The sequence below is a fragment of the Theobroma cacao genome, chromosome 10 (genome assembly GCF_000208745.1).
Source record: "Theobroma cacao cultivar B97-61/B2 chromosome 10, Criollo_cocoa_genome_V2, whole genome shotgun sequence".
In the NCBI taxonomy this organism is placed as follows: Eukaryota; Viridiplantae; Streptophyta; class Magnoliopsida; order Malvales; family Malvaceae; genus Theobroma; species Theobroma cacao.
In genome coordinates, this window is record NC_030859.1 from 897,949 (window position 1) to 918,556 (window position 20,608).

Genomic DNA, 20,608 nt, shown 5'->3' on the forward strand with positions numbered 1-20,608 from the left:
TTATGGGTTGGAACATATAGATGATTGGGCCCCCACTTTATCCACCCAAAATGGATTAGGAGTACAAAATCATATCGGTAATCAAGTTCTTTTATTTCACGAGTGGGTTTAAAAGGTTCAGACCAATCTATTTAGAATAAATTATTTAGTTATGAACACCTTGGTGAATGAAAGTGAGCCTAAATCTTAACATTTATAAGAAAATTTGAGGCATCCAGTGAGAAAAAATGGGAGCAATTTCCATGCAAATTCTAACTTGATTTCTAGAAAGCAATAAAATATCAAAAACAAAAGCCATCATGTTCTATAAAAGAAAAGAACCTATTCTCTTCAGTCCATGGCTCAGCCTCTTCTCACACTTCATTCACAAAGCCAAAAAATGGCCACAATTTTCTTCTTTTTTATTTTGTAGAAGTGGTATTTACTAAAGATCCAAGTGATGTACTGCTGGAATCCAAATCGCTTGCCCCCGTTTCAAACTGTGATGTACTACTGTTACTCTCCACATGTAAATTAGGACCAGGAACAGGGATGTACATATGATATTTCTCCATACATACAATCACCATGAGGATCAAGATTTTTCATTTCGGAATCCGCATTTTCCTGCATCTCCAATGCAAGCTTTAGCATCAGCACCACTTCATCCATCTCAGGCCATGTATTTCCCTCCAAACAGGTACAATAATAAGCAAGATCCATGAATCTCCGAAAACACCCTGGAGCTATCTTCCCCTTCAGATATGGATCAATGATATTATAAATGGTTCCTCTACCTATGCACCGACGGACCCAATCAACTAGATGTCGTTCATCCTCGTCCAATGTTGGATCAAATACCTTTCTAGCACACAACACTTCAAATAAAACAACCCCAAACGAGTACACATCACTTTCTTTTGAAAGTCCACCATCTTTAAGATGCTCTGGATCCAAACAACCGTTACTGCCCTTCACTACTGAGTCTACTTTTTCCAAAGCTTTTGACGTGCTAAAGCATGAAAGTTGTAAACACATCTTGGACAACCCAAAATCAGACAGCTTACCAACCAAATTGTAGTCCAATAGAATATTGCTGCTCTTAACATCACTGTGAATTATTGCTGGCTTTACTCTAGTATGAAGGTAATGTAATCCACGAGCTGCATCAATACATATCTTTAGCCTCTGCTTCCATGGGAGTGGATCATACTCAGAACCATAAAGATGATCACTGAGTGTCCCGTTTTTCATGTACAAACGCAGAGCTTATACTGATTATACTGATTACATTTAACCACACGTGGAAAAGTGATGTAACTGGATCAAATGATCACATTACATCATTACATTACAAAAATTTGATCACATTACATTTATCAAGCCTGATCATCTCATCTTTATCACTGCAAATCCCAAAAAGAGACACGAGATGTTGATGCCGTAGCTGGCAGAGCAATTGCAATTCGGTTTGGAACTTATTAAATGCCTGTGCTGCATCTGGATTTAAGCGTTTGACAGCAACCAAGTTTCCATCATCGATAAACCCTTTGTACACATTTCCAAAACTACCTCTACCGATAAGCATGTTTGGATGAAAGTTGTTGGTAGCAACTTTGATCTACGTTAGAGAAAATTGACGGTGAATTTCATCTGCCCAAGTAAATTCTGAACTATTGCTATCGTCTACAATGATATGGCCAGAAACAGAGATACGAAATGATATATCTCTGTACATACATTCACCATGAGGATCAAGATCCTTCATTTCTGAATCTGCTTTCTCTTGCATCTCCAATGCAAGCTCTAGCATGAGCTCCACTTCACCCATCTCAGGCCGTTTATCTCTCTTTGCATTCATACAGCAATGAGCGATGTCCACGAATATCTTGAAACACTCTGGAGCTATGTTCCCCTTCAAATATGGATCAATGATATTATAAATGGTTCCTTCGCCTATGCAAAGACGGACCCAGTCACTTAGATATACATTACAACTATTGTGGATTGGATTTAAGAGTGCTGGTCTAGCACACAACACTTCAAATAAAACAACCCCAAATGAGTACACATCACATTTTTCTGAAATTTCAGAATCCCTAATATACTCTGGATCCAGATAACCAAAACTACTCTCTACTCCTGACACCATTTTTTTCAAAGCTTTTGAATTGTTATATGAAGGTTGTGGACGCATCTTGGCCAACCCGAAATCAGAAACCTTACCAACCCATTTTTCATCCAAAAGAATATTGTTGCTCTTGACGTTACGGTGAATTACTGCATGCTTTGCTCAAGTATGAAGGTAATGTAATCCACGAGCTGCACCAATACATATCTCTAGCCTCTGCTTCCATGGGAGTGGATCATAACCACAACCATAGAGATGATGGCCGAGTGACCCGTTTTTCATGAGTTCGTATACAGCGATCTTCTCGTCCTTATCATTGCAATACCCCATAAGAGACACGAGATGTTGGTGGAGCAGCTGGCAGAGGAACTGCACTTCGGTTTGGAACTCCTTGAGTCCATATGCTTCATCTGGTCCGAGGATATGGACTCCATCTGGTCTGAGGTGTTTAACAGCAACCAAGGTTCCATCATCGACAATCCCTTTGTACACATCTACAAAACCATTTTTACCGATAACCAAGTTTGGATGAAAGTTGTTGGTAGCAGCTATGATCTCGGGTAAAGAAAATTGACGGTAAATTTCCTCAGGAAGAGCTACTGGATATTGAATCCTAGCGTGTTTTCCCTTACTTTTTTCTGATTTTCTATTGCCTGCTGCTTTCGTAAAGACTTTAAAGAAACTTGGAAAATGTGAAGGATTTCCCATGGGGGAAGTAGTGAAGGAGAAAGGAGAAAGAAGCAAGTCTGGGTCTGGATCTGGATTGATATTTGTGGTGTTATCTCATCAAGGAGAAGTCTTGCTTGCCTTTGCTTTAAACATTCATGTACTTTAACCAGAGTTAAAGGCTTTGCCTTCATGATCATCACCGGCAAGAAAAATCTAAACATAAAATGTCAAAAAACCCCATCGTAGAAGACATGGAATGACACTAATGCCTTCATCAATATAAAAAATGTAAAACTTCTTTTGATTCCAATTATCATATCTTACATGACTCGTAAGCCCCAGGAGCCTGTAGGTGACACAAAATTGGTTGTCAATTGTCCCCCAAACTTCTCTTGGTGCCGTCTACTTATTGGGGACTTTTCTTTTCTTTTTTTTTTTTCAGAGTTCTTGATCTCGAATGATATGGAGACTGAAATTTATTTATATTATCTATAGAAGTTTGAAGCTGGTTTCAGCCCAACAGACTTTAATAGATACTCATATTATCGTTTACTATGAATGAAATGATTATTACTATTCAAAAAACTTTTTTTGTCTCCAATTTTCACAACTAAAAAAAATAATTGTGTTACAATCTTTTTGCCACCCCCAGATCTGGAAATGTGCAAACCTGTCATAAGATCACTCACTAAGCTTTTCAAGAAAGTTTTAATATCAAAAACAAAGACATCAAATTCCAATGGCCCTAATCTCCCATGGGGAAGACAAGTGGAACCTTGATTCTTTATGTAAATTAAAATCCAGGCGTTACAATTGACCAAGAAGCAAGAAAAGCCCTATTAGACCCACAAAGTAGTTTCCATTTCTGTTTTCTTGTTTGCATCTATGCTAGCTCTTTTTGCTTCTTTTTTTTTCTGAGAAATTATCTGGTTGGGTGTCCGTTTTAGGAAGAAGAAACCATCCATTACAATCATAGCTAAGATATGAACAAAAAGAGTGAGATTTATAAACTATGTTAGTTACATCAAAGAAGATTAGGAAGAAAGATAAAAGAGTAAGAAATAATTGAGTTATTTTGATTAATTAAAAAAATTATGTCGTTAAGTCAATTTTAAACTAGCATTAATATCACAAACTGTGGTCAGAAACAGGAATACTAAATGTTACTTCTTCGTACATACATTTACCATGAGGATCAATATCCACCAATTCAGAATCTGCTTTCTCTTGCATCTCCAATGCAAACTCTAACATGAGCTCCACTTCACCCATCTCAGGCCGTGTATCTCCCTTCTCACTAATACAGCAATAAGCAATGTCCACGAATATCTTGAAACATCCTGGAGCTATCCTCCCCATCAGATATGGATCAATGATATTATAAATGGTTCCTTCACCTATACACCGACGAACCCAATGAACTAGAAATTTTTCATCCTCGTCTAATGTTGGATCAACGACTGGTCTAGCACACAACACTTCAAATAAAACAACCCCAAATGAGTAAACATCGCATTTTTCTGAAAGTTCACAACCCTTGTCATACTTTGGATCCACATAACTGGTCGCACCCACCAATCGTGAGTCGATTTTTTTCGAAGCTTTTGACGTGCTAGAGTATAAAGGTTGCGGACGCATCTTGGATAATGTGAAACCAGAAAGCTTACTAACCCATTTGTCGCCCAAAACAATATTACCGCTATTGACGTCACAATGAATTACCGCATGCTTTACTCCAGCATGAAGGTAATGTAATCCACGAGCCGCACCAATGCATATCTTTAGCCTGTGCTTCCATGGGAGTGGATTATAACCAGAACCATAAAGATGATGAAGGAGTGCCCCGTTTATCATGAGTTTGCATACAAGGATCATCTCGTCCTTATCATTGCAGTACCCGATAAGAGGCACGAGATGTTCGTGGCGCAGCTGGCAGAGCAACTGCACTTCTGTTCGGTATATTTCTAGATTTAAAGGATTGAAATTTATTCATATAGAATATATATTAAAAAATTAATTATTAAGTTATTAAATAGCCGACACAAGACAATCTTATAAACTCCCTTGTAGAATTAAAAAACTCCATCATTGATGTATAAAATAATAATCCATAAGTTAAAATAGAATTCAAAATGTGAAATTGATAAAAAAAAATTTAATTTCAGAAGGACATTACCCAACCTTTTTACAATATAAAAAAGTAAAGCTCATGAACATGATGATTATTATATATATATAGAGACTTGAGAAAGGAGATTCGAATTTAGTTTTTAAATTAAAGATACATGTATTTATTATTAAGTCAGATGATTAATATATAAAAAAATAAAAAAACATAAATATCTGAGACCTCTCTAATATCATAATAAACCCAAAAAAGAATTAGTTAAAATGGAAAACTTGTCTTGAATTAAAAGAAGGTCGCATCTTATATGACTCAAACTTATTATCAATTGTCTCCAATTTTCACAACCAAAAAAATTTATATTACAATTTTTTGCTACCCCCAAATCCAAAAATGTGTAAAAACATCAAAAAATCCCTCACTTGCTTTTCAAGAAAGTTTCAACATCAAAAACAATGACATCAAATGCCAGTAGCCCTAATCTTCCCATGGGCAAGACAAGTGGAACCTTGATTCTTTATGTAAATTAAAATACAGGCCTTACACTTCACCAATAAGCAAGAAAACTATGTTAGTTATAAACACAGATAAAATAAGAGCAAAAAGAGTGAGATTTATAAACTATGTTAGTTATGTCAAAGAGGATTAAGAAGAAAGATAAAAGAGTGAGATAAAGATGTAGGTTTAATATATCATCGTCCGATTGAAACAGACATTATGAATATATATACATGATAAAGGATTCAAATAGATTGCTCGTGAGGATTGCAGAGAGACGTTTAACTTGTTTGAAGGCTTTCTTTTCATTTGATTGATGACGAAAACACCTTGGTGAATGAAAGTAAGCCTAAGCATCCATTGAGAGAAAATGGGGGCAATTTCATGCAAATCCCCGCTTGATCTCTAGAAAGCACGAAATATCATAACAAAATCTATCATATTCTATGAAAAAAAAAGGCCCTATTCTCTTCAATCCGTGCCTTAGCCTCCTCATACTTCATTCATAAGCAAGAAAAGGGGCACAATTTTAAGTAATCTAAACTAAGATCTAAAAATCTAAGTCTACCATCTAGATTCAAGTGATGAACTGTTATCCACAGAAAAACTGTGGTCAGAAACAGGGATAGAAAATGAAACTTCTCCATACGTACATTCACCATGAGGATCAACATCTTTCATTTTAGAATCTGCTTTCTCTTGCATCTTCAATGCAAGCTCTAGCATCATCTCCACTTCACCCATCTCAGGCCGTGTATCTCCCTTTTCACTGATACAGCAATAAGCGATGTCCACGAATATCTTAAAACACTCTGGAGCTATCTTCCCCTTCAGGTATGAATCAATTATTTTATAAATGGTTCCATCGCCTATGCACCGACAGACCCAGTAAACTAGATGTTGTTTATGCTCGTCCAATCTTCGATCAATGACTGGTCTAGCACACAAACTTCAAATAAAAAAACCCCAAATGAGTATACATCACATTTCTCTGAAAGTCCACCATCTCTCTGATACTCGGGATCCCAATAACCTAAAGTACCAAAAAATATTTCTGAGTGAAGTGGTTTCAAAGCTTTTGAAGTGCTAGAGTATGAAGGCTGTGGACGCATCTTGGAGAAGAAGAAACTTGAAAGCTTAGTAACCCATTTGTCGTCCAAAAGAATATTTCTGCTCTTGATGTCGCGGTGAATTACCGCATGCTTTGCTCCGGTATGAAGGTAATGTAATCCACGAGCTGCACCAATACATATCTCTAGCCTCTGCTTCCACGGGAGTGGATCATAATTACAACCATAGAGATGATCACGGAGTGACCCGTTTTTCATGAGTTCATATACAAGGATCTTCTCGTCCTTATCATTGCAGTACCCAATAAGAGACACGAGATTTTGGTGGCGCAGTTGGCAGAGCAACTGCACTTCGGTTTGGAACCCATCGAGTCCTTGTACTGAATCTGGTTTGAAGCGTTTGACAGCAACCAAGTTTCCATAATCAACAATCCCTTTGTACACCTTTACAAAATAACCTTCTCTGACAAGCGATTTTGGATGAAAGTTGTTGGTAGCAGCTTTGATCTCGGTTAGAGAAAACTGACGCTGATGGTAAATTTCCTCAGGAAGAGCTGCTGGATATTTTATCCTAGCATGCTTTTCATTTCCCGTACTTATTGATTTTCTATTGCCTGCTACTTTCGTAAAGACTTTGAAGCAACACGGAAGAAACTGTGAAAGATTTCCCATGAGGGAAGTAATGAAGGAGAAAGGAGCAAGTCTGGATCTGGATTGATATTTGTGGCGTTATCTCATCAAGAAGAAGTCTTGCTTGACTTTGCTTTTATCATTCATGTGAACAAAACCCAATTCAACCAATATTAATATTCCACCAAGTAATCAAATAATCTAAATTCACGAAAGTATTAAAAAGTAATTGGGTATAAAAAATTAAAAAGGGTTGGCTTGGTGGGGGATCCCACATCTTGGATGACTTAGCAGGTGACAAATTTTGTAGTCAATTTTCAAGATAAAAAGTGTGTGTTGGGCCAGTCCTGCAAACCCCCAGGTTCTTTCTTTAAAGCATGAAAAATAAAAAAAAACTATTCATCATATTTTGGAAAAAAAAAAGACTTTATTTTCTCATTACGCACTATGCGTCTTTCATCATAATCCATGTCTTATCTTATTTCGAACACATTTAATTTGCGAAATGAAATTAATAAAAACTAAAATATTTATTATATGAATATAGAATAAGGTAAGAATATAATACTTATAATGTAATTTGATTTATGAAATAAAATTCTCATTCAAGCATTATTTCAATATTTAATTAGCAAGAATAGTTTTAAAATAATAAAAGAACGAATGACAAAATAAAAAAATCATTTATTATAATTTAATAAAATTTTTAAATTTTTTCAAAACTATCAAATGACTTGAATTCAAACCTATCCAACTCAAACTCATAATGATTTGAATTCAAAACGATATAAACTTGAATTGACTTAAACTCCAAATGATTCAAAACATGGACTGGAGCCCATGATCTGTCCTTTTTTCTATCTAACTTTCTTTTTCACAAACTATGGCCTACAACTCAGAGATATTTTCTACCTCACTTTTATCCACCTAAATGGATTAGGAATATAAAATAATACTTGTGATCAGTTTTTTACTTATAGGTAAGTTTAAAAGGTTGAAATGTATCTATTTAAGATATATTGAAAGAATTAATTATTTAGTTATTAAGTAAATATTTTGTATAAATTTATTTTATTTATTTGAAATAAATTAGAAATATAGAATAACACGGACAGCGAAATTTTTTTAACTCTACAAGCATATTTAAAATATTAACATTTATTCATATAGGGTGTATTTAAAAAAATTAATTATTGAATTATTAAATAGATACAAAACAATCATACATCAAAAATGTGAAATTGATAGAAATTGATTCTTTATGTAAAAAGAAATCCAGGCCTTACACTTGACCAAGAAGCGAGAAAAGGCCAAGACTCCACAAATTAATTTTCAATTTGTTTTATTATTTGCATCTAAGTCAGCTCCTTTTGGGGGAGACATTATCTGGTTAGGTGGTTCGAACTAAGAAGAAGAAACCATCCAATCACAAACATATAGGTAAGGTATAAGCAGTGAAGAGTGAGATTTATAAACTATGTTAGATCCAAAAAACAAAAGATATGATCTAAAGATCCAAGTCTACCATCTAGATTTAAGTGATATGCTGCTGTCCACAAGTAACCTGTGATCAAAAACAGGGAAGTAAAATGATACTTCTCAGTACATACATTCACCATAAGGATCAACATTCGTCACCTCGGAATCTGCTTTCTCTTGCATCTCCAATGCAAGCTGTAGCATCAGCTCCACTTCACCCATATCAGGCCGTCTCTCTCCCTTCTCACTGATACAGCAATAAGCGATGTTCACGAATATCTTGAAACATTCTGGAGCTATCTTCCCTTTCAAATATGAATCAATTATATTATAAATGGTTCCATCGCCTATGCAGCAGCAGACCCAATAAACTAGATGTTGTTTATACTCGTCCAATCTTCGATCAAAGACTGGTCTAGCACACAAAACTTCAAATAAAACAACTCCAAATGAGTACACATCACTTTTTTCTGAAAGTCCACATCCTCTCATATACTCTGGATCCACATAACCGAGAATACCCGCCATTGGTGCGTCTATATTTTTCAAAGCTTTTGACGTGTTAATGTATGAAGGTTGCGGACGCATCTTGGAGAACCCGAAACTAGAAAGCTTACTAACCCATTTGTCGTCCAAAAGAATATTGTCGCTATCGACGTTACTGTGAATTATCGCATACTTTATTCCAGTATGAAGGTAATGTAATCCACGAGCTGCACCAATACATATCTCTAGCCTCTGCTTCCATGGAAGTGGATCACAACCAGAACCATAGAGATGATCACAGAGTGTCCCGTTTTTCATGAGTGGGTATACAAGGATCAACTCGTCCTTATCATTGCAGAACCCTATCAGAGACACAAGATGTTGGTGGCGCAGCTGGCAGAGCAACTTCACTTCGGCTTGGAATTCATTGAGTGCATCTTGTACTGAATCTGGGAAGAAGCGTTTGACAGCAACAAAGTTTCCATCATCAAGAATCCCTTTGAACACGTTTCCAAAAAAACCTTCAGCGATAAGAGATATTGGATGAAAATTGTTGGTAGCAGCTTTGATCTCGGTTAGAGAAAATTGACGCTGACGGTATATTTCCTCAGGAAGAGTTGCTGGATATTGTATCCTGGCGTGTTTTTCATTTCCCTCACTTATATCTGATTTTCTATAGCCTGCTGTTTTGGTAAAGACTTTGAAGCAACTTGGAAGAAAATGTGAAGAATTTCCCATGGGGGAAGTAGTGAAGGAGAAAGGAGAAAGAAGCAAGTCTGGGTCTGGATCTGGTTTGATAATTTTGAAAACCAAAAAAGCCAGATTCAAACTATCAGAAAAACCAATCTTTCAAAAACAAAAATCAACAGAAAAAAATAAAAACAAAAACCTAAGTTTTCTAGCAGCCTGAACCACAATCCACAACCAATAAAAAATAAAAAAAATAATAAAAAAAACGCAATGAAAATGAGAGAAGCGGAGTAGTTTTGTTTGAGGATTTCTTTCTTTTTTTTCTGGTTTGGGTTTTTGTGGTTGGAAAAGGTTGAAGTTTTGGGGGTTTTTTATGCCTGAGGGACTGGCGATGAAAGGGGGTTTTATGAGGTTTGAATGACCAGCGAAGGAAAGGAAAAAGGAGATCCGGTTGGGTGTCCCGATCGGAGGAGAAATTAGGGAGTTTGAGGGAGTGACGCCGGTTAGAAAAGGAGGGAGTTTTTTTTGTTGTGCCGCTGGTTAGAGGGTAGAGAACCTTGGGTTGTGCCGCCGGTTGGAGAGTAGAGAGCCTTGGGTTTGTGCCGCCCGTTGGAGGGTAGGGAGCATTTTCTTAGTGCCGCCGGTTTGGGTGAGTGAAGAGGGAGAGATCTTGTGTGAGAGAGCTGGTGGAGGAGCAAAAATGGAGGCTTTTCTAAAGTAAAAAAGAAGTGATCGGCTTTAGAAGAGAAAGAGGAAGAAGAACAGTGAAAAATAGTGAAAAGTCAGCTTGTATAGTTGGAGGGAGAGCCTCTAAACGGCGTCGCATCAGCTAGAGGAAGAAGGGCTTTTCTTTTTCTCCCAAGTGGTGCAACTGGAGCAGACCATTTGGACCCAATTCAGACCGGAGACAACCTTTGAAGCCCAGTGGAGAACCCATTTGGACCAGTGAATTAATTTCAACCCGATAGGTAATACATTTATTTTAGTAAATAGTGGATTGAGTTTACGATTTCTTATTTATTAGTTATAATAGTGTTATTATTTTTGATATTGTCTGAAATTTATGCATAGGAGAAATAAAATACATGAAAGTAAAGAAAATGAAAATCTTTAATATAGTAGATAGTAGAAATGCATCATATATTCTATGAAAAGAAACCCTATTCTCTCGAACCATGCATTAGCCCCCTTATACTTCATTCATAAGTAGTAGTATTTTCTAAAGTAATTAAGCTTGAAGAATGCATCACGTTATCAATTAGCATAGACCCAAAAAAACAAACAAAGAAATATGGATTGATTAACATGTGTTTTAATCCAATTTTAATTAAATTTTTATTCAAGTGTTTCAAACTAGTATCAATAAGAAACAGGGATACAAAATTATACTTCTCCGTACATATATTTACGATGAGGATCGACATCCACCAATTCGGTATCTGCTTTCTCTTGCATCTCCAATGCAACCTCCAACATTAGCTCCATTTCACCCATGCCAAGCTGTGTATCTCCCTTCTCACTGGTGCAGCAATAAGCAATGTTAACGAATATCTTGAAACACTTGGAGCTATCCTCCCCTTTAGATATGAATCAATGATATTATAAATGGTAAAAAGATCTATCCAGTCCTTATACTTTTTAATTTTGTTCAATTTAATTTTTATATTAAAAATCAAAATAATTTAGTTCATTGATTTTAAAAATTACGTTAATTTATTCTCTCTCTCCTAACGGCATATAATTTTACTATTAATGGATAACATCAGTGATGATGTCAATGTTGACGTGTCATATTTTTTGATAATGTGGTGTGCCACGTCGCACTCAGTGATGACATGGCAATGCCACAAAGCACTATTGATGACGTGGTAGTACTGACGTAGCATTGACATGTTGAGATGTCAATGCCACGTGGTAGATCAAAAATTTTTTTGTCATATCATAGAGATTAAATTAAACAAAAATTTATAATACATGGATTAAATTGAACAAAATTGAGATATTGGGAGACTAAATTAAAAAAATATTTAAAAAATTATAAATTTATATTCATAATGGACTTGTTTTGAGTAATTACAAAAAAACTATGTGATTAAGTAATCTAAACTAAGATCTCAAAATCTAAGTCTACCATCTAGATTCAAGTGGTGAACTGTTATCCACAGGAAAACTGTGGTCAGAAACAGGGATAGAAAATGAAACTTCTCCATACGTACATTCACCATGAGGATCAACATCCTTCATTTCAGAATCTGCTTTCTCTTGCATCTTCAATGCAAGCTCTAGCATCATCTCCACTTCACCCATCTCAGGCCGTGTATCTCCCTTTTCACTGATACAGCAATAAGCGATGTCCACGAATATCTTAAAACACTCTGGAGCTATCTTCCCCTTCAGGTATGAATCAATTATATTATAAATGGTTCCATCGCCTATGCACCGACAGACCCAGTAAACTAGATGTTGCTTATGCTCGTCCAATCTTCGATCAATGACTGGTCTAGCACACAAGACTTCAAATAAAACAACCCCAAATGAGTACACATCACATTTCTCTGAAAGTCCACCATCTCTCTGATACTCTGGATCCCAATAACCTAAAGTACCCAAAAATATTTCTGAGTGTAGTGGTTTCAAAGCTTTTGAAGTGCTAGAGTATGAAGGCTGTGGACGCATCTTGGAGAAGAAGAAACTAGAAAGCTTACTAACCCATTTGTCGTCCAAAAGAATATTTCTGCTCTTGATGTCACGGTGAATTACCGCATGCTTTGCTCCGGCATGAAGGTAATGTAATCCACGAGCTGCACCAATACATATCTCTAGCCTCTGCTTCCACAGGAGTGGATCATAATTACAACCATAGAGATGATCACGGAGTGACCCGTTTTTCATGAGTTCATATACAAGGATCTTCTCGTCCTTGTCATTGCAGAACCCAATAAGAGACACGAGATTTTGGTGGCGCAGTTGGCAGAGCAACTGCACTTCGGTTTGGAACCCATCGAGTCCTTGTACTGAATCTGGTTTGAAGCGTTTGACAGCAACCAAGTTTCCATAATCAACAATCCCTTTGTACACCTTTACAAAATAACCTTCTCTGACAAGCGATTTTGGATGAAAGTTGTTGGTAGCAGCTTTGATCTCGGTTAGAGAAAATTGACGACAAATTTCCTTAGGAAGAGTTGCTGGATATTTTATCCTAGCATGCTTTTCATTTCCCTTACTTGTTTCTGATTTTCTATTGCCTGCTGCTTTCGTAAAGGCTTTGAAGAAACCTGAAAGAAAATGTGAAGGATTTCCCATGTGGGAAGTAGTGACGGAGAAAGGAGCAAGTCTGGATTTGGCTTGATCTTTGTGGTGTTATCTCATCGAGAAGAAATCTTGCTTGACTTTACTTTTGTCATCATTCTTGTGAACAACCTAAAAGTCCTTCAATTAGACCTGATAATTTTGAATACGACATGTTAACACGATACGAGAAGACACGGGTTAAACAGGTTTTAAGTTTACCCTTAACGTGTTTCATGTCTAATCGTGTCTAACACGTTAAAACACGAAAATTTTCATGTCTTAACGTGTCAGACAATACAAATAAGTTTGAAACACATTTAAACACGTTTAAATACGTTTACTTAATCGTATTATCGTGTTTAAACGTGTATACGTGTTTAAACGTGTATTCTTGACACGTTTATTAACCTATTAAACATTAATAGTTAAATACTATTTTAACCTTATATAAATAATTTTAAATAATTATTTGATGTGTATTTTAACCTTATATATGATAATGAATTTTATATATGTTATTTATATTAAATTTTATTATATTTGATGTTATTATTATTATTTTTTTGTTATAATTATTTTTAAAATTATAGATTTTAAATTTAAATAATAAAATTATATTTAATTGTAAATAATTTTATTTTATCGTGTTAAACGTATTAATTGTGTTAATCGTGTTAAACGTGTTATTAATCGTGTTGTGTCGTATATTGACATATTTAATAAAAGTGTAAAACGTGTTAATCGTGTCGTGTCGTGTTACACGTGTATTAAACGTATATGTATACGTATTTTAAATTTAAGACGTAAATATTAAACGTGTTTGACACGTTTAAGAGACGAAAACATGAATTGTCAAATCTACCTTCAACCATATTGCCATGCATTAAATATTGCTTGCTCTTCTAAAATGTTGGACCACCCTTTTTCTCTTCACAATTAATCTAGTTGACTAATTCTTTGTTTGTTTATTTATAATTCCAAAGATTTTTGTCTGAAATACCAACCATCCTGCCATGCATCCCCATAAACAAACAACCTAAAATACTATTAATATAATATATAGAGATTCGAGAAAGGAGATTCAATCTTGACTTTTTAAATCAAAGATACATACATCTATTATTAAGTAAAACAATCAATATATTAAAAAATAAAAAATATATAATTATTTAAGACTTATGAGTAGGACAACAAGGAGCGAAAAGATATCCAGACCTTACAACTCCACCAAGAAGCAAGAAAGGGCCAAGAGTCCACAAATTAATAATGTGGTTAGGTGGTCCAAACTAGGAAGAAGAAACCGTCAAATCACAAACATAGCTAAGATATGAGCAAAAAGAGTGAGATTTATAAACTATGTTAGTTATATCAAAGAGGATTAGGAGGAAAGATTAAAGAGTGAGATAAAGATGTAGACATTGACAATATACATGATAAAGGATTCAAAAGTAATAGGGTACAAAGAGGGAGTGGGGGAAAGCAAATATCTTAGGTAACTTAATAGATGATATAAATTGTTTGTGAGGATTGCAAAGGGACGTTTAACTTGTTTTCAAGCTTTCTTTTCCTTTGGTTGATGGCGAAAACACCTTGGTGAATGAAAGTGAGTCTAAATCTTAACATTTCTAGGAAAATCTGAAGCATCCATTGAGAAAAAATAGTGGTTTCTGCAAATTGTGGTAGGAAAGGTGCTATGGTATCTAACTGATGCAGCGAATAGCAGGAATTTTGGGTGACTATTTCGTTCTTCTGCTACTGATAATGGAAGTTGCTTGGGGATGAGCTGTGTTGTCCTAGTTTTGTTTTATTCCTTTTCTTCAGGCTGGATTTCAACAGTTTAGTACCGTTTATGGAGTGCTGTCTTGCATTTCTTGTATGGGGATTCTGCTTCTCTTACTTTTATGGTTGTAGTATGGTGTGTTGAGGGGGATTTCTGCTTAATTTGGTAAGGGCTAAGCCCTGCAAAAGTTGCAAATCCAAACAATGAAAAAATGGGGGCAATTTCATTCAAATCCCCACTTGATTTCTAGAAAGCAAGCTTGAAGAACGCTTCACATTATCACTTAGCATAGACCCAAAAAACAAAACAAATAAAAAATAATAATTAAAAAAAGAAATTTGTATTGATAAAGATATTTTTTAATTCAATCTAAATTAAACTTATATTCATAATTAACTTTTTTTGGTTTAATTCCAAAATGAGCGCAATTCTTTTAGATTTTCAACATGGCTTTAATCGTCCATATACAAATTGTGGTCAGAGACGGAAATACAAAATGCTACTTTTCCATACTTGCATTCACCACGAGGATCATGATCCCTCATTTCAGAGGCTGCTTTCTCTTGCATCTCCAATGCAAGTTCTGGCATCAGCTCCACTTCACTCATGTCTGGCCGTGTATCTCCCTTAAAATTGATACAGCAATAAGCGATATCCACGAGTATCTATTTTTTTTTTTTGGAAAGGTGAATTTATTGAGCCACTGCAGCCCACAAATGCCATTACAAATCAAAGGTTGTCTGCCAAAGACTTTCCATGGCATATCATGGAGACCGCTTGCTCGGGCAAAGAAGAATCTGTACAGCAGGCAAAAGAAGCTGCTCATGAATAAATCGACAGCGAACGGAGAGATCAGAGTCAAAACAGAGCAAGCTCACATTGCCTTAAAAACAGAGCGGCAAGAGAGCACAAAAAATAGGCCTATACAATCACCTAGACAAAGTAAACCTGGGAACTTGGACAAAAGGAAAACAGAAACATCAGCAGCAACTCAAAAAGATTAGCAAGCCGGACGCACCATGAACCAAACAGTGACAGAGCCATAAACGGAGAATCAAACAGTAGAAGCTCTGACATTCCTCAAAGCGGCGGACTGTCAGGAGAAGAGCCGTAGGCAGAGTGAAGCAAAGAACGGACATCACGACCAGCCAAAAAACCAGACGAGAGGCAAGACCTATCCACGAATATCTTGAAACACTCTGGAGCTATCCTCCCTTTCAGATATGGATCAATTATATTATAAATGATTCCTTTGCCAATGCACCGACGGACCCAAGTACTTAGATCTCGTTCATCCTCGTCCAGTCTTAGATCAATGACTAATCAAAGGAGAAAGAAGCAAGTCTGGGTCTGGATCTGGATTGATATTTGTGGTGTTATCTCGTCAAGGAGAAGTCTTGCTTGACTTTGCTTTAATCATTCATGTACTTTCACCAGAGTTGAAGACTTTGCCTTCATATCATCACTGGCAAGAAAACTCTAAAGGTAAAATGTCAAAAAAACCCCATCACAGAAGACTTGGGAATTGGAATGACCCTAATATCTTCATCAATTTCAAAATGAGAAACTTCTTTTGAATTAAATGATCACATCCTACATGACTCGTAAGCCCCTGTAGGTGACACAAAATTGGCTGTCATTTGTCTCCCAAACTTCTCCTGGTGCCGCCTGCTTATTAGGGACTTTTCTTCTTTTCTACCCCCAAATCTAAGAATGTGCAAACCAGTCATAAAATCCCTCCCTTTGCATGCTTTTCAAGAAAGTTTCAATATAAAAACAAACACATCATATTCCAAGGGCAATAATCTTCACATGGGCAAGACAAGTGGAACCCTGATTCTTTATGTAAAATGAAATCCAGGCTTTGCTTCTTCCTAAACCAGGGCCAAGAAAATATCAAAACAAAATCCATCATTTTTAGTAGTAGTATTTACTAGAGCAAGCTTGAAGAATGCTTCACGTTATCACTTAGATTAGACTCGAAAAACAAAAGAAATATGGATTGATTAAGAAGTGTTTAAATTTATATTTATAATTGACTTGTTTTGATTAATCACAAAAAAAAAAAAAAACTATATGGTTAAGTAATCTAAACAAAGATCTAAAAATTCAAGTCAACCATCTATAGATTCAAATGATGAACTGCTGTTTACACGCAAAATGTGGTCAGAAACAGGGATAGAAAATGATATTTCTCCATACATGCATTCACCATGAGGATCAACATCCTTCATTTCGGAATCTGCTTTCTCTTGCATCTCCAATGCAAGGTCTAGCATCAGCTCCACTTCACCCATCTCAGGCCGTCTATTACCCTCCTCACTGATACAGCAATAAGCGATGTCCACGAATATCTTGAAACACTCTGGAGCTATCCTTCCCTTCAAATATGGATCAATGATATTATAAATGGTTCCTTCGCCTATGCACCAACAGGCCCAACAATCTAGATGTTCTTTATGCTTGTCCAATCTTTGATCAATGACTGGTCTAGCACACAACACTTCAAATAAAACAACCCCAAATGAGTACACATCACATTTCTCTGAAAGTCCATATCCTTCGAGATACTCTGGATCCATATAACCGACAGTACCCATTAATCGTGAGTCTATCTTTTTCAAAGCTTTTGACGTGTTAGAGTATGATGGTTGTGGACGCATCTTGGAGAATCCGAAACTAGAAAGCTTACTAACCCATTTGTCGTCCAAAAGAATATTGCTGCTGCTGACGTTACGGTGAATTACCGCATACTTTATTCCAGTATGAAGGTAATGTAATCCACGAGCTGCACCAATACATATCTCTAACCTCTGCTTCCATGGGAGTGGATCATAATTAGAACCATAGAGATGATCACGGAGTCTCCCGTTTTTCATGTGTTGGTATACAAGGATCTTCTCGTCCTTGTCATTGCAGTACCCGATAAAAGACACAAGACGTTGGTGGCGCAGCTGGCAGAGCAACTTCACTTCGGTTTGGAACTCATTGAGTGCATCTCGTACTGAATCTGGAAAGAAGCGTTTGACAGCAACAAAGTTTCCATCATCAACAATCCCTTTGAACACGTTTCCAAAAAAGGCTTCAGCGATAAGAGATTTTGGATGAAAATTGTTGGTAGCAGCTTTGATCTCTGTTAGAGAATATTGACGCTGATGGTAAATTTCCTCGGGAAGAGCTGTTGGATATTGTATCCTGGCGTGTTTTTCATTTCCCTTACTTATTTCTGATTTTCTATGGCCTGCTGTTTTCGTAAAGACTTTGAAGCAACTTGGAAGAAAATGTGAAGGATTTCCCATGGGGGAAGTAGTGAAGGAGAAAGGAGAAAGAAGCAAGTCTGGCTCTGGATCTGGATTGATATTTGTGGTGTTATCTCATCAAGGAGAAGTCTTGCTTGCCTTTGCTTTAAACATTCATGTACTTTAACCAGAGTTAAAGGCTTTGCCTTCATGATCATCACCGGCAAGAAAAATCTAAACATAAAATGTCAAAAAACCCCATCGTAGAAGACATGGAATGACCCTAATGCCTTCATCAATATCAAAAATGTAAAACTTCTTTTGATTCCAATGATCATATCTTACATGACTCGTAAGCCCCAGGAGACTGTAGGTGACACAAAATTGGTTGTCAATTGTCCCCCAAACTTCTCTTGGTGCCGTCTACTTATTGGGGACTTTTCTTTTCCTTTTTTTTTTTTCTAGAGTTCTTGATCTCGAATGATATGGAGACTGAAATTTATTTATATTATCTATAGGAGTTTCAAGCTGGTTTCAGCCCAACAGACTTTAATAGATACTCATATTATCGTTTACTATGAATGAAATGATTATTACTATTCAAAAAACTTTTTTTGTCTCCAATTTTCACAACTAAAAAAAATAATTGTGTTACAATCTTTTTCCCACCCCCAAATCTGGAAATGTGCAAACCTGTCAGTAAGATCACTCACTAAGCTTTTCAAGAAAGTTTTAATATCAAAAACAAAGACATCAAACTCCAATGGCCCTAATCTTCCCATGAGGAAGACAAGTGGAACCTTGATTCTTTTATGCAAATTAAAATCCAGACCTTACAATTCACCAAGAAGCAAGAAAAGGCCAATTAGAGCCCACAAATTAATTTCCATTTCTGTTTTCTTGTTGGCATCTATGCTAGCTCTTTTTGCTTCTTTTTTTTTCTGAGAAATTATCTGGTTGGGTGTCCGTTTTAGGAAGAAGAAACCATCCATTACAATCATAGCTAAGATATGAACAAAAAGAGTGAGATTTATAAACTATGTTAGTTACATCAAAGAAGATTAGGAAGAAAGATAAAAGAGTAAGAAATAATTGAGTTATTTTGATTAATTAAAAAAATTATGTCGTTAAGTCAATTTTAAACTAGCATTAATATCACAAACTGTGGTCAGAAACAGGAATACTAAATGTTACTTCTTCGTACATACATTTACCATGAGGATCAATATCCACCAATTCAGAATCTGCTTTCTCTTGCATCTCCAATGCAAGCTCTAGCATCTGCTCCACTTCACCCATGTCAGGCCGTGTATCTCCTTTCTCACTGGTACAGCAATAAGCAATGTCCACGAATATCTTGAAACATCCTGGAGCTATCCTCCCCATCAGATATGGATCAATGATATTATAAATGGTTCCTTCACCTATACACCGACGAACCCAATGAACTAGAAATTTTTCATCCTCGTCTAATGTTGGATCAACGACTGGTCTAGCACACAACACTTCAAATAAAACAACCCCAAATGAGTAAACATCGCATTTTTCTGAAAGTTCACAACCCTTGGTATACTTTGAACCCACATAACTGGGCGTACCCACCATTCGTGAGTCGATTTTTTCCAAAGCTTTTGACATGCTAGAGTATGAAGGTTGTGGACGCATCTTGGAGAACAGGAAATTAGAAAGCTTACTAACCCATTTGTCGTCCAAAAGAATATTGCCGCTATTGACGTCACAATGAATTACCGCATGCTTTACTCCAGTATGAAGGTAATGTAATCCACGAGCCGCACCAATGCATATCTTTAGCCTGTGCTTCCATGGGAGTGGATTATAACCAGAACCATAAAGATGATGAAGGAGTGCCCCGTTTATCATGAGTTTGCATACAAGGATCATCTCGTCCTTATCATTGCAGTACCCGATGAGAGGCACGAGATGTTCGTGGCGCAGCTGGCAGAGCAACTGCACTTCTGTTCGGTACTCATCGAGTCCTAATGCTGCTAATGGACTGAAGCGTTTGATAGCAACCAAGGTTCCATCATCGACAATCCCTTTGTATACCTTTCCAAAACCATATTTACCGATGAGCGATTTTGGATGGAAGTTGTTGGTAGCAGCTTTGATCTCGGTTAGAGAAAATTGACGGCAAATTTCCTCAGGAAGAGCCGCTATCCTTGCGTGCTTTTCATTTCCCTTACTTATTTCTGGTTTTCTATTGCCTGCTCTGAAGCAACTCGGAAGAAAATGTGAAGGATTTCCCATGGGGGAAGTAGTGAAGGAGAAAGGAGAAAGAAGCAAGTCTGGGTCTGGATCTGGATTGATATTTGTGGTGTTATCTCATCAAGGAGAAATCTTTCTTGGCTTTTCTTTGTGCTCTAACCATAGTTAAAGGCATTGCCTTTATGATCATCACCGGCAAGAAAAATCTAAACGTAAAATGTCAAAAACCCCCATGGTGGAAGACATGGAATGACCCTAATACCTTCATCAATTTCAAAGTGAGAAACTTCTGTTGAATTAAAAGCTCACATCTTG

The 20,608-nt window shown here is 36.4% G+C and overlaps 6 protein-coding genes and 1 pseudogene across 8 annotated transcripts; all 7 read right to left on the reverse strand.

The window, feature by feature from the left end:
- On the reverse strand, positions 182–1,321 carry LOC108663826 (receptor-like protein kinase FERONIA). The gene has a single exon (XM_018129664.1). The coding sequence runs from the start codon at positions 1,231–1,233 to the stop codon at positions 514–516; it is 720 nt and encodes a 239-aa protein (XP_017985153.1). The 5' UTR covers positions 1,234–1,321; the 3' UTR covers positions 182–513.
- Positions 1,383–2,960, reverse strand: LOC18585874 (annotated as a pseudogene).
- LOC18507062 (receptor-like protein kinase FERONIA) lies at positions 3,835–4,731 on the reverse strand. The gene has a single exon (XM_018129663.1). It carries the CDS (start codon positions 4,652–4,654, stop codon positions 3,908–3,910), a length of 747 nt encoding a protein of 248 aa, XP_017985152.1. The 5' UTR covers positions 4,655–4,731; the 3' UTR covers positions 3,835–3,907.
- LOC18585875 (receptor-like protein kinase FERONIA) lies at positions 5,967–7,250 on the reverse strand. Its single transcript, XM_018128746.1, has 3 exons — positions 6,548–7,250; positions 6,353–6,435; positions 5,967–6,171 (listed from the first exon to the last, which is right to left on the reverse strand). The coding sequence occupies exons 1-3, from the start codon at positions 7,142–7,144 to the stop codon at positions 5,967–5,969; spliced, it is 885 nt and encodes a 294-aa protein (XP_017984235.1). The 5' UTR covers positions 7,145–7,250.
- On the reverse strand, positions 8,544–20,525 carry LOC18585876 (receptor-like protein kinase FERONIA). Of its 2 annotated transcripts, XM_018129104.1 has the most exons (2): positions 20,212–20,525; positions 8,544–9,651 (listed from the first exon to the last, which is right to left on the reverse strand). In XM_018129104.1, the coding sequence occupies exons 1-2, from the start codon at positions 20,333–20,335 to the stop codon at positions 8,702–8,704; spliced, it is 1,074 nt and encodes a 357-aa protein (XP_017984593.1). In that variant the 5' UTR covers positions 20,336–20,525; the 3' UTR covers positions 8,544–8,701. The 2 variants fall into 2 exon arrangements, with proteins under 2 accessions (XP_017984593.1, XP_017984592.1); XM_018129103.1 differs by lacking the exon at positions 20,212–20,525 and having other exon boundaries at positions 8,544–10,516.
- LOC108660450 (receptor-like protein kinase FERONIA) lies at positions 11,784–13,193 on the reverse strand. 2 transcript variants are annotated; one of them, XM_018129097.1, is made up of 2 exons: positions 12,467–12,783; positions 11,784–12,354 (listed from the first exon to the last, which is right to left on the reverse strand). In XM_018129097.1, the coding sequence occupies exons 1-2, from the start codon at positions 12,468–12,470 to the stop codon at positions 11,885–11,887; spliced, it is 474 nt and encodes a 157-aa protein (XP_017984586.1). In that variant the 5' UTR covers positions 12,471–12,783; the 3' UTR covers positions 11,784–11,884. The 2 variants fall into 2 exon arrangements, with proteins under 2 accessions (XP_017984586.1, XP_017984585.1); XM_018129096.1 differs by having other exon boundaries at positions 11,784–13,193.
- On the reverse strand, positions 16,931–18,234 carry LOC18585877 (receptor-like protein kinase FERONIA). The gene has a single exon (XM_018129095.1). It carries the CDS (start codon positions 18,125–18,127, stop codon positions 16,943–16,945), a length of 1,185 nt encoding a protein of 394 aa, XP_017984584.1. The 5' UTR covers positions 18,128–18,234; the 3' UTR covers positions 16,931–16,942.

Bases quoted from the DNA above. Each gene is read 5' to 3' on its own strand.
- LOC108663826 (XM_018129664.1), bottom strand. From the start codon at position 1,233: ATGAAAAACGGGACACTCAGTGATCATCTTTATGGTTCTGAGTATGAT.
- LOC18507062 (XM_018129663.1), bottom strand. From the start codon at position 4,654: ATGATCCTTGTATGCAAACTCATGATAAACGGGGCACTCCTTCATCAT.
- LOC18585875 (XM_018128746.1), bottom strand. From the start codon at position 7,144: ATGGGAAATCTTTCACAGTTTCTTCCGTGTTGCTTCAAAGTCTTTACG. The intron at 6,436-6,547 runs GTTACTAAGCTT...TTGGTACTTTAG, and splicing joins TTCTTTTGGACGACAAATGG to GTTATTGGGATCCCGAGTAT. The intron at 6,172-6,352 runs GTTTGTGTGCTA...TTGCTGTATCAG, and splicing joins TTGGGGTTTTTTTATTTGAA to TGAAAAGGGAGATACACGGC.
- LOC18585876 (XM_018129103.1), bottom strand. From the start codon at position 9,805: ATGGGAAATTCTTCACATTTTCTTCCAAGTTGCTTCAAAGTCTTTACC.
- LOC108660450 (XM_018129096.1), bottom strand. From the start codon at position 13,060: ATGGGAAATCCTTCACATTTTCTTTCAGGTTTCTTCAAAGCCTTTACG.
- LOC18585877 (XM_018129095.1), bottom strand. From the start codon at position 18,127: ATGGGAAATCCTTCACATTTTCTTCCAAGTTGCTTCAAAGTCTTTACG.